We start from the raw sequence: 15,240 nt of genomic DNA on the forward strand, positions 1-15,240 counted from the left end.
TGTTGGCCATTCCAGACTGGGCAACTATTACAAAGGGTTAAAAATGGTCACCAGTCTTAACAAATGTGGCACTGACTTTTGTTTAATTTTGATTAATTTATGGTAGAGTTGCACATAATTGCAATGGTTATTATTTAAAGAGGAACATCACCCATACTTAGCTATTTTGTTTCCCTAAGTGTTCCTGTATTGAAATAAAAAAATACATAATTACTACTAGTCTATGGAGTCCAGTGATGTCCATGTTCTTCTCTGTCACTACATTTTTATTCAGATTTTTTACGCATGCACAAACATGGCACAACTCTGCGCATGTGTGAGATCATGCTGCATACATCATCCCTGCCAAGGATGAAGGAAGTTAAATACATAAAAATATATACTGTTTAAATGTTTTTTTTCTTTCAATTATTTAAGAGGGAAGGTGAAGGAATCAAAGGAAAGGAAGTCATATTTATGAGTGAATGTCTATTTTAATCCCATAAACTGGAATAAAAACCTGGCTTGCAGAATATTGAGCAAAGATGGAGAATTACTCCTCAGAAAGTCAAAGATCACAAGGGCCAGATTCATCTTGGCTATTGTATTCATAAATCGACCCTGGGGTCTTTATAAGTTCCATCCAGACATTGAGAATCCATCCTGCCAGAGAAGCCAATGGTAGGGTCCTCTGTGGTCTCCTCAGACTTTGGGTAGCTGATGCCCAGCTGATGCCCAGCTGATGCCCAGACTTTAATCACCAGGCTCTGATTCCCGGCAAAGAAGGCTGTAAATGCCCCTGCTGGGCATTGCCAGGGACCGCTGCGATGTTCATACTGACCAGCTGTACGGATGGTGTGCCCCCAGTCGGCACCATAGAAGCTCCCGAGTAATAAGGATTGCTGCTGTATCCACCAAAACACACCGGATAAGGGTATGAGCTGGCATTGGCACCATAACTTGTATGGAAAGTCTGATTTCCGGCCAGGCAGGGCTTCCCATCCCTGACCAGGACTGGCACTGCCACCCTGCGTGGAGGAGGGTGTCCTGCCAACTCCAGAGACCGGTCCTGTTTCTGCCGCTTGCACTTGTATCTTCTGTTTTGGAACCAGATCTTCACCTGGGTGGAGGTCAGCTTGAGGACTGATGCCAGCTGTTCCCTCTCCGGGGCAGACAGGTACTTCTGCTGCTTGAACCTCCTCTCCAACTCATACACCTGGACCTGGGAGAAGAGGACCCGGGGCTTCCTCCTCTGCCTCTGCTGGGGGCGATCTGGGGGCTCCCCCCTCCTGCTGGACACCTCGCCGCCTGCACCTGGGAAAAGAAATAAATACATAAATAAATTATAATAGTAATAATGCATGTGGACATGTGGGAGAAGAGCTATGATATTCGTTTTATATATATATATATATATATATATATATATATATATATATATATATATATATATATATGTACAGGTACTTGTATAAAGTCATCAATTTACACACACATATATGGAATATATATATACATTTGTATTTTTTTTATATATGATATAAATATAAACACACATACTTACAGTATATATATATATATATATATATATATATATATATATATATATATATATTGCTTTTCAGAAACTGTTAGCAGACGTGTTATTAATAAGAATAATAATACATGTGGACATGTGGGAGAAAAGCTATGATATTTATGAAGGCACACTTATAAAAGGTTGGTTCACTATATATATAACAGGTACTATAGTCGTCTCTCTCTCTCTCTCTCTCTATATTTTATTTTATTTATATAGCATATAAATATAAACACACACACACACACACACATATATATATATATATATATATATATATATATATATATATATATATATATATATATATATATATTGCCTTTCAGAAACTGTTAACAGATGTGTTAGTAATAATAATAATAATAATAATAATAATTATTATTATTATTATTATTATTATTATTATTATTATTATTGTTATTATTATTATTATTCGAATAATAATAGAAGTTATTATTATTACTAATACTATTATTGTTATTATACAATTATACATGATTTCAATTATAACAAACTCATTCACAGTCTTTCTGATAGATTTCCTGGTAAGTATTAAGCACGCGCCACACACTTTTGGAATATTTGGTTTAGTGGAAGTGTTATTTATCTTGGAAGTTTCCCAAATATCCTGAGAGCTGATAAGAATTGTAGTTGGGTGAAAATATGCATTATCCAGCCAGTCTAATGAATCCTCATAACTCTGCCAAAAACGAATATAAACATATAGATGCCTGTTATTATTTTGCATTGGGGCTGATGGCGCCACGTCTAACCATCTCTTCTGTTCGTCTCCAATTTACAATCAGGTTTGGGGGAGATCTCAATATTTGTTTTATAATCCGTCTGAACTTGACCTGAAATTGAATTGAGGGTGATCCATTCCTCTGTATTTTTGGCTACATACAAATAAAACTCACATTCTTCACATTCTTATATCAGTATAGTAACACAACTTTTAATATGATACATCTCTGTGCATATGACCATACACTTTCACAATATGTCGATCGTTCAAATTAATGCAAATATGGTGCACTTTTGAAAGTATTTGAATACTGTAATGAAAAAAAAAAATTCAGGATGTATTGATGTTAATAATAAATGAATGTTATAACTGAGAGAGACAATTTGTGTTTAATGTTTTAACAAACGTCGACTGTGTATAAATGATTTCTCTCTGGCATGAGAATACATTGTTGCATGTGCGATCTGCAGAGTAATGTGCTGTACATAAAATACTAATTGTCCTTTATGTACAAATACACAATGTAGATAAAAGAGACAGAAATATCCAGATGATATTTAAAAAATCCTATACCTAGCCTATTGTTAAAAAAAATACATTTTAATTTTGTTTTATATATCTTGCGCTGCTTTTCAAAAATTACAATATAAAAACATTACATAAATGAAATATTAAAAAACAAACAAACATATTATAGTGTTCATCCGTTTATAAGTGAGCAGCTGAAATGTTCGTAATCTGCAATCAGTGTATTTATAGACTGAAATACATACCCCCAAATATGTATATTATTATGACAAAGTTGTTGAAGTACACATTGAAATCATTGAAAGCCCTGAAGTATTTGAATGAACAGGATTGTAGGTCCATGGTAGTAATAACTGTTCTTTGGCTTTTAGCAAATGTTTTATTTTGTATCTAATCTCCTTTTTTTTTTTACAAGCCCGAGAACAGAGAACAGAATTATATAAAACTTGCTACATTTTGGTAAACATCTTGTGTTTGAGGTACGAAATCCTGCTTCTCATTGATCGTAACAAAACTAAACTCCATGTATTTGAACTCCAATGCGTTATTTTTAAATTGATATGTAACTGCAAAAAATATATGTTTAAACTGTAAAAATTATATATATATATATATATATATATATATATATATATATATATATATATATATATATATATATATATATATTTATATATAACTCATATGTAACTGCAATAAAATATATTTAAATTTATAATTAAACTCCGTTAATTTATATATATACATTTATCTTTAAACTCCAATAATGTATAATTAAAATATATGTTTAAACTGTAAAAATTATATATATATATATATATATATATATATATATATATATATATATATATATATATATATATATATATATATATATATATATATATTTATTTAAACTCATATATATTTATATAAAAACTCCAAATACGGGTTTAAATGTATATTTATACTCCAATATATATACATTTATATTTAAACAATAATATAATTATCTCCAAAATTGCAATAGTTTTACATATAATTGCTTCCTATGCAGGCACGACATTTGATTATAGTAATGTAGGCAGGATTACATATAATCTCCAGTAACAAATGGGATGATTGTGATTTAAATAAGGCAATTTAACTTTTTTGATTGCTACAAATTTATAAATCCAGAACTCCTATTTATTACTATTCCTGAAATAATCCCCACCCCCTGTTTTTTCAGCCTGAGAAGCACCATATGCCATGGGGTACCACACGCTGCCCATTGCAAGCCATATTAATTAGTTGTCTTTATTACTGTGTAATTAGAGGCAGCTACTGGTTAGAAATGTACTATACAGTAAATTGATTAGCCAGTATGTAATAGGTTAATTTCCAGTCCCTGCACTCACTTTGTTCCTGAGTTTCCTCGTCTTCCTCTCCCATTGGGGACTGGCAGGGGAGCCCCAGGTCCTCAGTGTCCCTTCCTTTGTCCTGTCCCTCTGAGCAGGGTGTTGCCTCCACCTGGCCTGCAGGATGCTGCTTCTCCAGCTTCAGGATGTCCTTCACTGAGAAAGGGGTGGAAGTGGCAGGACTGGGGAGCATTCTAAGGGGCTCAGGGCTCTCTGAGTCCCCAGTGTATTTCTGGTTCAGCAGATGAGACCACCATGGGGAGTGGATGGGAGGGGGTGCTGTGAGCTTCCCCTGCACACCTGGGAGGCTGTGGCCCTGTCTAGGTGTTTCCTCTGATTTCTGCACAAAGAACCTTTAGCAGACACTTTTCAAAGCATCTCTAATCTCATTGGTTAATGTTCTCCTCTTCAGCTGCCCTCCCCTTCCCAATGCTTTTCTCATAGAGATCTATCCACAGTCCCTGTGTCCACATAAAGGCCTGTATAGCTCATACCTTACTGGAGGTGTCCAGTGTCTTCTGAGCTATATGCTGTAAAATGAGCTCCCCCCCAGCAGGCCAGCCATGCAGGCAGACATAGTAGACTGGGAGAGGTTCAGACCTGTACATTAGCCAGATTTACAGCAGAGATACAGCCAGGAAAAGAAAACAGGAAGGGGAAATCACAACAGACAATTGACAAGTATTCAGAATCCACTCCTTCTGATTATCTGGATGTGAATGATATGGAGGGGAGCAAGTTATCGCAAATATGGTTCAATGCAGCAAGAGTATATTTAATTTCTACAGTATGTGAACGGACTACCACCATCTTATGCAAAATACAAAAAATATTTAAATGCCAATACAGCATTTTTTCATTTTGGATAGAGTAGGACTGAAAATTCTAAATGAACCCCCTGCACACTGCTATACACCCTTATATATTTCTAACAAACATTGCATGAAAACGGAGATTTTTGGTTCACATATACTGCAATACATTTAGTGTCTGATGTCTGTTGCTCTCCTCCAACTATGTCTGTCTATCTATATGTCCAGTAAAGTATGCAGAAGATATTTGGTATTTTGCAGACTAGTAGATATATGTGGGATTCAGTTCGTTCAGATTTGTTTTTCGGCCGCAAATTTCCTTTTCGGAGATTCGGTTGTCCAAATTTCCAAATGAACATAGAAAAGAATGGCAACGAATCTGAAAAATGTTATGATGAAAAAATAAAGAATGCATTTGTTCATTCGTTTCATTCGTATGACATCATTTTTGAATTCATTCAATAATGATCCAAATTCATTGTCAATAGCTGTGGTTGTTAAGGAGCGGGCGGCCACCGACTCATCTGTTGTCAGCGGGATTCCCTGTTGTCAACAGAATGTGAACAGAACAAGTGTTGGTTACATTTTTTTTTTAAAACAGCGTGGGAGTCACATCCCAATCCATGCCAGGCCCTTGAGGTCTGGTAAGAATATTGAGGGGAATCCTATGCTAAAATAATGAAAAAATAATAATGTGGGGTCTATGTAATCCTGCCCTATGTTTCCCTGTCATTCAGTGAGTGGTGGGACACGGGACGGTCAGTGTTCGCAGGGCCGTCTTTTCGGATGGGCACGCTGGGCAGTTGCCCGGGGGCCTCACTTGCCTGGGGGGCCCCAGCCAGGGCCGGACTGGACTACCGGGATACCGGGAAATTTCCCGGTAGGCTGCCTGCCTTGGGGGCGCTTTGAGTTGCGGCTGCAGCACTCCACTCTTTCCCTCTCTTCTCCTCCTCCTGTGTATCATGGAGCTGGCTGGGTCTGTGTTCAGCGGCTGAGCTGTAACAAGGTCCCACCCCCCTAGACCGGCTTGTGTAATAGTAGATTAAATCAGTGTTCCGCCTATCACACAAGCCGGTCTAGGGGGGTGGGACCTTGTTATAGCGCGGCCGCCAAACACAGACCCAGATGCCTGCTGTGTGTGTTACCAGACGATGGTGAGTCTGTATTAATTGGCATGGTGATGCTGCATTCAGTGAGGGTGCAATGGTGGGCACAGTGAAGCTGCAATGGTGGGCACAGTGAGGCTGCATTCACAGGCACAGTGAGGCTGCATTCATGGGAACAGTGAGGCTGCAATGGTGGGCACAGTGAGGCTGCATTCATGGGCACAGTGAGGCTGCAATGGTGGGCACAGTGAGGCTGCATTCACGGGCACAGTGAGGCTGCAATGGTGGGCACAGTGAGGCTGCATTCACGGGCACAGTGAGGCTGCAATGGTGGACACAGTGAGGCTGCAATGGTGGGCACAGTGAGGCTGCAATGGTGGGCACAGTGAGGCTGCATTCACGGGCACAGTGAGGCTGCAATGGTGGGCACAGTGAGGCTGCAATGGTGGGCACAGTGAGGCTGCATTCATGGACAGAGTGAGGCTGCATTTGATGGGCACAGTGAGGCTGCATTCATGGGCACAGTGAGGCTGCATTCACAGGTGCAGTAAAGCTGCATTTGATGGGCAATCGTGCGTGATTGTGTAGACAGGGCCCCAGTGCACTGTATTGCCCGGGGGGGCCTATAATGCTCTTAAGATGGCACAGAGTGTTCGGTGGGGTTTTTTTCTGTGCGGGTCGGTGTTCATCGTGATTAACATTGGGTTTACTTCGGGGATTTTTTTTTTTGAAGGGGGGGTTAATAAAGGACTTGTAAAAATCTGTCAATTTGTTTTATTTTTACTTTTGACACTTTTTTTTGGTGAATGAGTAGGGGCACCCCCACAACCACTGGGCCAGGGTTGTGGGGATGAGGCCTTTGTCCTCATCATCGGGACAAGATGTTTTGGGGGGGTGCCGCATGTGGCCTGGTATTGTTTAGGGGGGGCACTCGCTCATCCCCCCTATCCTGGCCTGCCCTGCTCATTGCTCAGGAATGGGGCTGGTACGGATTTGGGGGAGCACCCCGCTGTAATAATTAATTTTTTTAACCAGCACTTCTTTTGTTTAGATTCTGCTGTCAGCAGGGAATCCTGCTGATGGCAGATGAGTCATGGTTGATAAGGACGCGGCGGCCCACCTGTTAACAACCACAGCTATTCACAATGAATTCAGATATGTCCGAAGTTATACCAGGTGAATTAGAAATCAACCCAGTATAATGAATATTTGAAAAGAATCCCAAAGAAACAAAATGAATCCCGAAAACAAACCGGACCGACACAATAAAAATGAATAAACAAAATTATCAACCTAATGAATGCATCCAATGCAGTTGGTCAACTTGAACATGTATCGCAATATATGCAAACCCAGCATCTCTATTCTTATGCAGATGTTGGCTAGAAATATGTAAGGGTGTATAGCAGTGTGTTAAATATGTAAGGGTGTATAGCAGTGTGTATAGCAGTGTGAAAGTGCCCTTAAAGTCATACTGGCAGGAGAGACCTTTACTGTATCATAAATGGCATGCCTCCCCCTAACTGTCAGCGGTAATGTGCATGTGCAGCTCAGACCACATTTATGGCACCCACTCTGTGCCATGGTGGTGCGACTCCTGTGGACCTGTGAGGGAGTGACATCATCGCGACTAGACTTGTGCACAATGGAAAATGTCTCGTTTTCATTCGTAAAATACATAATTTCGTTCTGTTATATTCGTTATGTTACGTTAATTTGTTTCGGATAATTCGTTATTTCTGTAGAATATCGATATTCGTCATAACAAATCGATTCCTTTTCGGATATTTCGATATTTATAGATGTATATATATATTCGTGATAACGATTTGCAGTTGGAAAGTCGTTTGTTTATTGAATCCATTAACATACACAATGACAATATCTCTTCTCCTCTGCTCAAATACAATACAACACCCTTCTCACTCAGTTCTCAGGAATGCACTTTGCCATTAATCCAACCTCCAGCACAAAATGAATTGGCTATTGGACTGTAAGATTTACTCTGAGTTGATCTTTTGTTTCATTAGAACTTTAAAGAGGAAGTAAACCCTGATGGGTTTAAAGAGGAAGTAAACCTTGATGGGCATACTAGCCCATTATGTGGCACTTACCTGCAATTGAAGCCCACGCTTTCCCCGCTGGTGGAAGCATCCATCTTCTGCCCTCTTCATTCTGGGGCCGCGGACTCCGGCTATGTGACTGGCCGATGCCGTGTGACATCACTCCCATGCATGCACGCGGGAGCCATCAGTCACGGCACATATGAGTGAAGAAATGGCACGGAGGTCTGATTCTTCACAGCGCATGCGCCGATGACATCATCATTGCACTACAAGGTAAATATCTCCTAAACGTTGCACGTTTAGGAGATATTTCCACTACATATAGGTAAACCTTATTCTAGGCTTACCTATAGGTAAAAGTGACGCAAGTTAACGAATTAACGAATCATGCCAAATTAATTCGTTAATTTCTTTCATATTAATTGAAATTCCTTATTCTTTTTAACTAAGATGCAAAATTTGGCCAAATTTCGTTTAGTTACGAAACAAATTACATATGTCTAATCGTGACCCAACCATTTAAATAGCCGAAGAAACAGAACCAAGAAGGAAGTCTGAGGAAGATGGAAGCTCCTGAGACCAATTGGACCAGTGACAATGCAGCACCGGAGGACTCTGTTTAACAGGGACGAATGTCATAATATACAGTTGTGGTCATAAGTTTACATACCCTGGCAGAATTTATGATTTCTTGGCAATTTTTCAGAGAATATGAATGAAAACACAACAAAAACATTTCTTTCACTCATGGTTAGTGATTGTCTGAAGCCATTTATTATCAATCAACTGTGTTTACTCTTTTTAAATCATAATGGCAACAGAAACTACCCAAATGACCCTGATCAAAAGTTTACACACCCTTGTGATTTTGGCCTGATAACATGCACACAAGTTGACACAAAGGGTTTTGAATGGCTATTAAAGGTAACCATCCTCACCTGTGATGTGTTTGCTTGTAATTAGTGTGTGTGTATAAAAGGTCAATTAGTTTCTGGACTCCTGACAGACCCTTGCATCTTTCATCCAGTGCTGCACTGACGTTTCTGGATTCTGAGTCATGGAGAAAGCTAAAGAATTTTCAAAGGATCTGCGTGAAAAGGTAGTTGAACTGTATAAAATGGGTAAGGAATAAAAAAAGGTATCCAAGGAATTGAGAATGCCAATCAGCAGTGTTCAAACTCTAATCAAGAAGTGGAAAATGAAGGGTTCTGTTGAAACCAAACCACGGTCAGGTAGACCAACTAAAATTTCAGCCACAACTGCCAGGAAAATTGTTTGGGATACAAAGAAAAACCCACAAATAACTTCAGGTGAAATGCAGGGCTCTCTGAAGACATGTGGTGTATCTGTTTCAAGATGCACAATAAGGAGGCACTTGAAGAAAGATGGGCTGCATGGTCGAGTCGCCAGAAGAAAGCCATTACTACGCAAATGCCACAAAGTATCCTGCTTACAATACACCAAACAGCACAGAGACAAGCCTCAAACTTTCTGGCACAAAGTCATTTGGAGTGATAAGACCAAAATTGAGCTTTTTTGCCACAACCATAAATAAACAGTACATTTGGAGAGGAGTCAACAAGGCCTATGATGAAAGGTACACCATTCCCACTGTGAAACACAGAGGTGGATCGCTGATGTTTTGGGGATGTGTGAGCTACAAAGGCACAGGAAATTTGGTTAAAATTGATGGGAAGATGAATGCAGTATGTTATCAAAAAATACTGGAGGAACATTTGCATTTATCAGCCAGGAAGTTGCGCATGGGACGTACTTGGACATCCCAACATCATAATGATCGAAAATGAGGCTTTTTGCCAAGAGGAATGGCCAGCTTTACCATCTGAGAAGATAAAGAGCCTCATCCACAAATACCTTCAAGCTGTCATTGATGTTAAAGGGGGCAGTACACTGTATTAAGAACTGGGGTATGTAAACTTTTGATCAGGGTCATTTGGGTAGTTTCTGTTGACATTATGATTTAAAAAGAGTAAACACAGTTGATTGATAATAAATGGCTTCAGCTAAACACTAAGCATGAGTGAAAGAAAAGTTTTTGTGTTATCATTCATATTCTCTGAAAAATGGCCAAGAAATCATAAATTCTGCCAGGGTATGTAAACTTATGAGCACAACTATATGCGCTGAATACTAGCACATTATGGCATATACCTGCAGGGGGTCCATCTTTAAAATGTTTTGCAGAGTTTAATATGGTTTTAACCAGTTGCTGCCCTCCCCGCTGTCAAATGATGGCGGGGTGGTGCGGCTCTCGTTCTGGGACAAGGCGTGACCCTGATCTCTGTAAAGAGTCACGTCTGAGGCTCTTTAACCATGTGATCGGCTGTGTCCAATCACAGCCAGTCACACGTAAACACAGAGATGCCGGTAATCGGCGCTCCTCGCCTCACACTGACAGAGCGTGTGGCGAGGAGAGACGATCAGCGGCATCCCCTCGCAGGGGGCAACAAAACATGTAATCAGGGCACTGATCATCAGTGCCCTGATTACATTAAAGCGCCAACAGTGTCACCAATCTGTGCCCACCATTGCCCACCAGTGCCAGCAATCAGTGCCCACCACTGCCCACAAGTGCCAGCAATCAGTGCCCATTAGTGATGCCAGTTAGTGCTGGCTATCAGTGCTGCCTATCAGTGCTGCCCATCAATCCCCATCACTGCTGTCCATCAATGCCCATCAGTCGCCTATCAGTGCCACCCATCAATGCCCATCAGTGCCCATCAGTACCGCCTATCCGTGCTGCCTATCAGTGCCCACCAGTGCCGCCTATTAGTGCCCACCAGTACCGCTTATCAGTGCCAATCAGTGCTACTTATTAGTGCCCATTAGTGCCACCTAACAGTGCCCATCAGTGCCGCCTATCAGTGCTCATCAGTGCCACATATCAGTTCCACCTATCAGTGCCCATAAGTGCGGCATATTAGTGCCTCCTCATTAGTGCCACCTAATCAGTGCTCATAAGTACCACCTCATCAATGCCCACCAGTTCAGCCTATCAGTGCCGCCTTATCAGCGCACAACAGTGAAGGAGAAAAATTACTTTGTTACAAAATTTACTGACAGAAACAAAATTTACTGACAGAAATTTTTTTTTTTTTTTTTTTTTTTAGTAAAAATTTAATTTGGATACAGTGTAGCATGACCGTGCAATTTTCATTCAAAGTGTGACAGCATTCAAGCAGAAAAATGGCCTGGGCAGGAAGGGGGTATAAGTGCCCTGTAGGCAAGTGGTTAAATTGTGCGTAGCACCTGATGTGTGTGCTATGTAAACTATTTGGATTTGCGCACAGACATTTCTCTTCCATTTCTATTAGTTAGAACTGTAAACAGATAAAGCTGAACTCTGACCAAGGCCATTTTGTAGTCATTTGCACTGTAAAAAAATTAACATTAACAAAGATTGTGCAATGTGTGGCTTCTGCTGCATTATGTAAAAATGACTTTCATTCCTCCCATACAGAATCGTCAGTGCCGATAGTCTGGCACTGAAACTTAGCTGGATCATTCTGAAAAATTCTTGCCTTCTTTTTCATGAATGCAAGGTGTTCTGGGATTGGGCGATGTGTAGATGAATGCCACAATCTCCCCTTCTCTATGCACTAAACCTCTTGCATCCAAAAGTCTCCTTTGGGCATTCCTGTTCTATGCCACCATATTCAAATATCCTGCATGTTCACAGATGTGTCAGAGGTCTGTTTTTGGCACCTAGCAGAGACTTGTGCAGTGAAGGCCCGTCCATTAGGGGCGCCCGGCGCCACCCCCTCTCTCCACGCCACCCCTTATATGCAATGGATATGTTCATGCATAGTGGTGTTTTGTTTTTTTAAGTACCTGATTAGAGCCAGAGGCTCTAACATAGCTCCCAACTGTCCCTGATTTCGAGGGACTGTCCTTGATTTGGAGCTATGTCCCTCTGTCCCTCGTTTCTCCTCATTTGTCCCTCATTTTGGTCTGATCTATATAGTTGTATATAAAATGCACTTTTTATCTTTCAAAAAGTGTTTCCCAGCGCTAAACCTTTCAAATTGTAAATTGCTGCATTTGTACATTTTAACAGCCAGTATAAAGGAATAGTAGTGGTAAAAAAAAGCCCTTGTGGATTTAATGAACTTTTTTTTAGTAATTCTCCTTTAAGGAGGTGTGACAGGGGGCGTGTCTTATGCCTACATACGTTTGCTGGTAGGTGTCTTTCATTCCCATTTCAAAATGTTGGGAGGTATGCAACATACACACACTGATATTCAGCACTACCAGGCCGAACATACAAGGAAGTGTCTCTGACTTAAAAAAATCAAGTTTAACAATATATATACTTCATGAATATGCATAAGCACTAGGTGTGTTATAGGTGTGATCGTATAGTTTAGTCCAATCAGCATTCATATCTTCTTAGTAGCAAGGGAACAGTTAAATGGGTGGTTACATCATGTGACTGATAGAAAGCAAAAGAAAAGATGGGCTCTGCCATCTTGGTACTGGTTCAAACCAGCTAGATAAGACTGTCCATTTCTCGTAGCAAGAAAAGGGAGTAAACTGTTTCTTCTGATTTGGCGGTGAAGGTCATCATAGACTGAAAACTCTAAGAAGAAGCAAGAAAGTATATTACAAATTCTTAAAGCGACAGTCTCTATATACACACACATACCTCCCAACATTTTGAGATGGGAATGAGGGACACCTACTAACAAACGTATGTAGGCATAGGACACGCCCACTGCCACACCCCCTTAAAGGAGAATTAACCAAGAAAAAAGGTTAATTAAATCCACTAGGACTTTTTTACCACTACTATTCCTTTATACTGGCTGTTAAAATGTGCAAATGCAGCAATTTACAATTTGAAAGGTTTAGCGCTGGGAAACACTTTTTGAAAGATAAAAAGTGCATTTTATATACAACTATATAGATCAGACCTTCAAATCAGGGACAGTTGGGAGCTATGCATACATATATATATAACTCAACATTATCAGGCCCCTATAATTCTACTCATTTGGATACCATTGGGGAAAAAAGAACAGGATAATTTTTACACATTAAAAAACGGCTCCATTTTTGTTTATCATTTATGCAGGAACTTTTGTTCCTTGCCTATTGATCAGTAAAATTGATATTGGTTGTATTACAGACATGAGGCCTGTAAATAAGTTACACTGTAAGTGATGATTATAGAGTGGAAGTTTGAGAAGACCTACAAATCCATAAACTTCTCCCTTTAGTCCTGTCTGCAGCCACAGCTCCCCCCTGCTCACTTCTCCATTCCAATCCAGTGTTTGTTGGCTCTCTACTGCAAGACAATCAGTGTTTGTTTTTCTTATCAGACAGCTCCTTGTAATGTGACAGCCCAGTGAAGAGATGGGCTCAGCAGGCAGCTGACAACTAATCCAGACCCTGCATCCATTAGGATAGAGATAAGAACTGGGAGGACATCCCTGGACCACCCTTCTCAATGCACTTGTAAAAAAACAATGCTTCTCATACACGGGTTTATTGCTGATGAAAAATGTTTCTTTTAGACCTACACCTGAAGTAGACATTAAAGAACAGTCAGACGTGTACAGTATGGCTCCATGCACACTGTTTAAAAAATCACTGCACTTTTGTGTTTTGCCATAAGGGCACTTACACACTGGGGAGGGCGGGCCTCAGCGGTAAAGCGCCATTTTTTTTAGCGGCGCTTTACTGTCATTTTTGTGCCACTTTGCGGCCGCTAGCTGGGCGCTTTTAATCCCCATAAACGGCCGAAAAAGGGTTAAAAGTGCCTGCAAAAAGGCGCTTTGCCAGCGCTTCAGCGGCGCTGCCCATTGATTTCAATGGGCTTGGGGGCTTAGAAGCGGTGTATACACCGCTCCTACAGCGCCTCAAAGATGCTGCTTGCAGGACTTTTTTTAGCGTCTTGCTAGCGCACCGCCCCAGTGTTAAAGCACTCAGGCTTTCACACTGGAGTGACGGGAGAGGCTCTTTACAAGCGCTTTACAGGCGCTATTTTTAGCGCTATAGCGTCTGTAAAGTGCCTCAGTGTGAAAGTAGCCTTAGAAGCAGCTCAAAGCTATCCTAAGAGATTGATTTACTAAAGGCAGATAGACTGTGCACTTTGCAAAGTGCAGTTGCTCCAGAGATTAGTAAATGAGGTAAAGCTTCACTTTGCAAAGAATACCCAATCATGTGCATTTTTGCTTGCACGTGATTGATTGATAGAAATCAGCAGAGCTTTTGCTCATTTACTAAGCTCTGGAGTCACTGCTCTTGCCGTGTTCAACTGCACTATTTGCCTATAGTAAATCAACCCCTATGGGGATGATTTACTAAAGGCAAATCCACTCTGCTCTTCAAATGCACTGCAAGTGCACTTGGCAGTGCAGTCGCTGTAAATCTGAGGGGAAGATTTGAAATGAGGTGAAGCTCTGCTGATTTTATCATCCAATCATGTACTAGCAAAAATGCAGTTTTTTATTTTCCTCACATATCTCCCTCAGATCTACAGCAACTGCACATTCCAGTTGCATTTGCAGTGCAAAGTGGATTTGCCTTTAATAAATAACCCCCTATGTGTCCTTGCACATTAGGATGATTAAAGTGGTTGTAAACCCTTATAGACCACTTTAACCTTCAGGTAAGCCTAGATTAAGGCTTACCTGTAGGTGCAAGAAATATCTCCTTAACCTACATGGTTAAGGAGATATTTTCCTGAAAACGGGCACCGGTGTCTACGGCGTGCATGTACAATGTGCTATCTGGAGGGTATTCAGAGGCTATCCATAGTCTGCTGTCCTCGGTCCATAGTCTGCTGTCCACCTTGCTGACATCTGGGATCTCCTGTTCCCCCCACGGTAGAGTCTCCACCGGCCGAGGACAGCAGACTATGGATAGCCTCTGAATACCCTTCAGCACATTGTACATCCTTGGGACCATTCACTGTGAGCAGCCGCGGTTTTGCCTATGGACTATCTACATGTTAACACATGCTTTACCTCTACTGAGTTTTTGTGAGTAGCCATTTGGCCGTTCCTTTTTTATATTTATCT

At 40.6% G+C, this 15,240-nt stretch overlaps 1 protein-coding gene across 1 annotated transcript; it reads right to left on the reverse strand.

Moving 5' to 3' along the window:
* Positions 1-711: 711 nt before the first annotated feature.
* On the reverse strand, positions 712-4,525 carry NKX2-6 (NK2 homeobox 6). Its single transcript, XM_073624109.1, has 2 exons — positions 4,211-4,525; positions 712-1,287 (listed from the first exon to the last, which is right to left on the reverse strand). The coding sequence occupies exons 1-2, from the start codon at positions 4,401-4,403 to the stop codon at positions 737-739; spliced, it is 744 nt and encodes a 247-aa protein (XP_073480210.1). The 5' UTR covers positions 4,404-4,525; the 3' UTR covers positions 712-736.
* Positions 4,526-15,240: the final 10,715 nt, after the last annotated feature.

Source organism: Aquarana catesbeiana, linkage group LG03 (assembly GCF_042186555.1).
Source record: "Aquarana catesbeiana isolate 2022-GZ linkage group LG03, ASM4218655v1, whole genome shotgun sequence".
Lineage (NCBI taxonomy): Eukaryota > Metazoa > Chordata > Amphibia > Anura > Ranidae > Aquarana > Aquarana catesbeiana.

What these genes read in the sequence shown, in the direction of transcription:
- NKX2-6 (XM_073624109.1), bottom strand. Translation starts at nt 4,403, where the DNA reads ATGCTCCCCAGTCCTGCCACTTCCACCCCTTTCTCAGTGAAGGACATC. An exon ending in CGAGGAAACTCAGGAACAAA is followed by an intron (nt 1,288 to 4,210) that starts GTGAGTGCAGGG and finishes TCCCAGGTGCAG; the next exon opens with GCGGCGAGGTGTCCAGCAGG.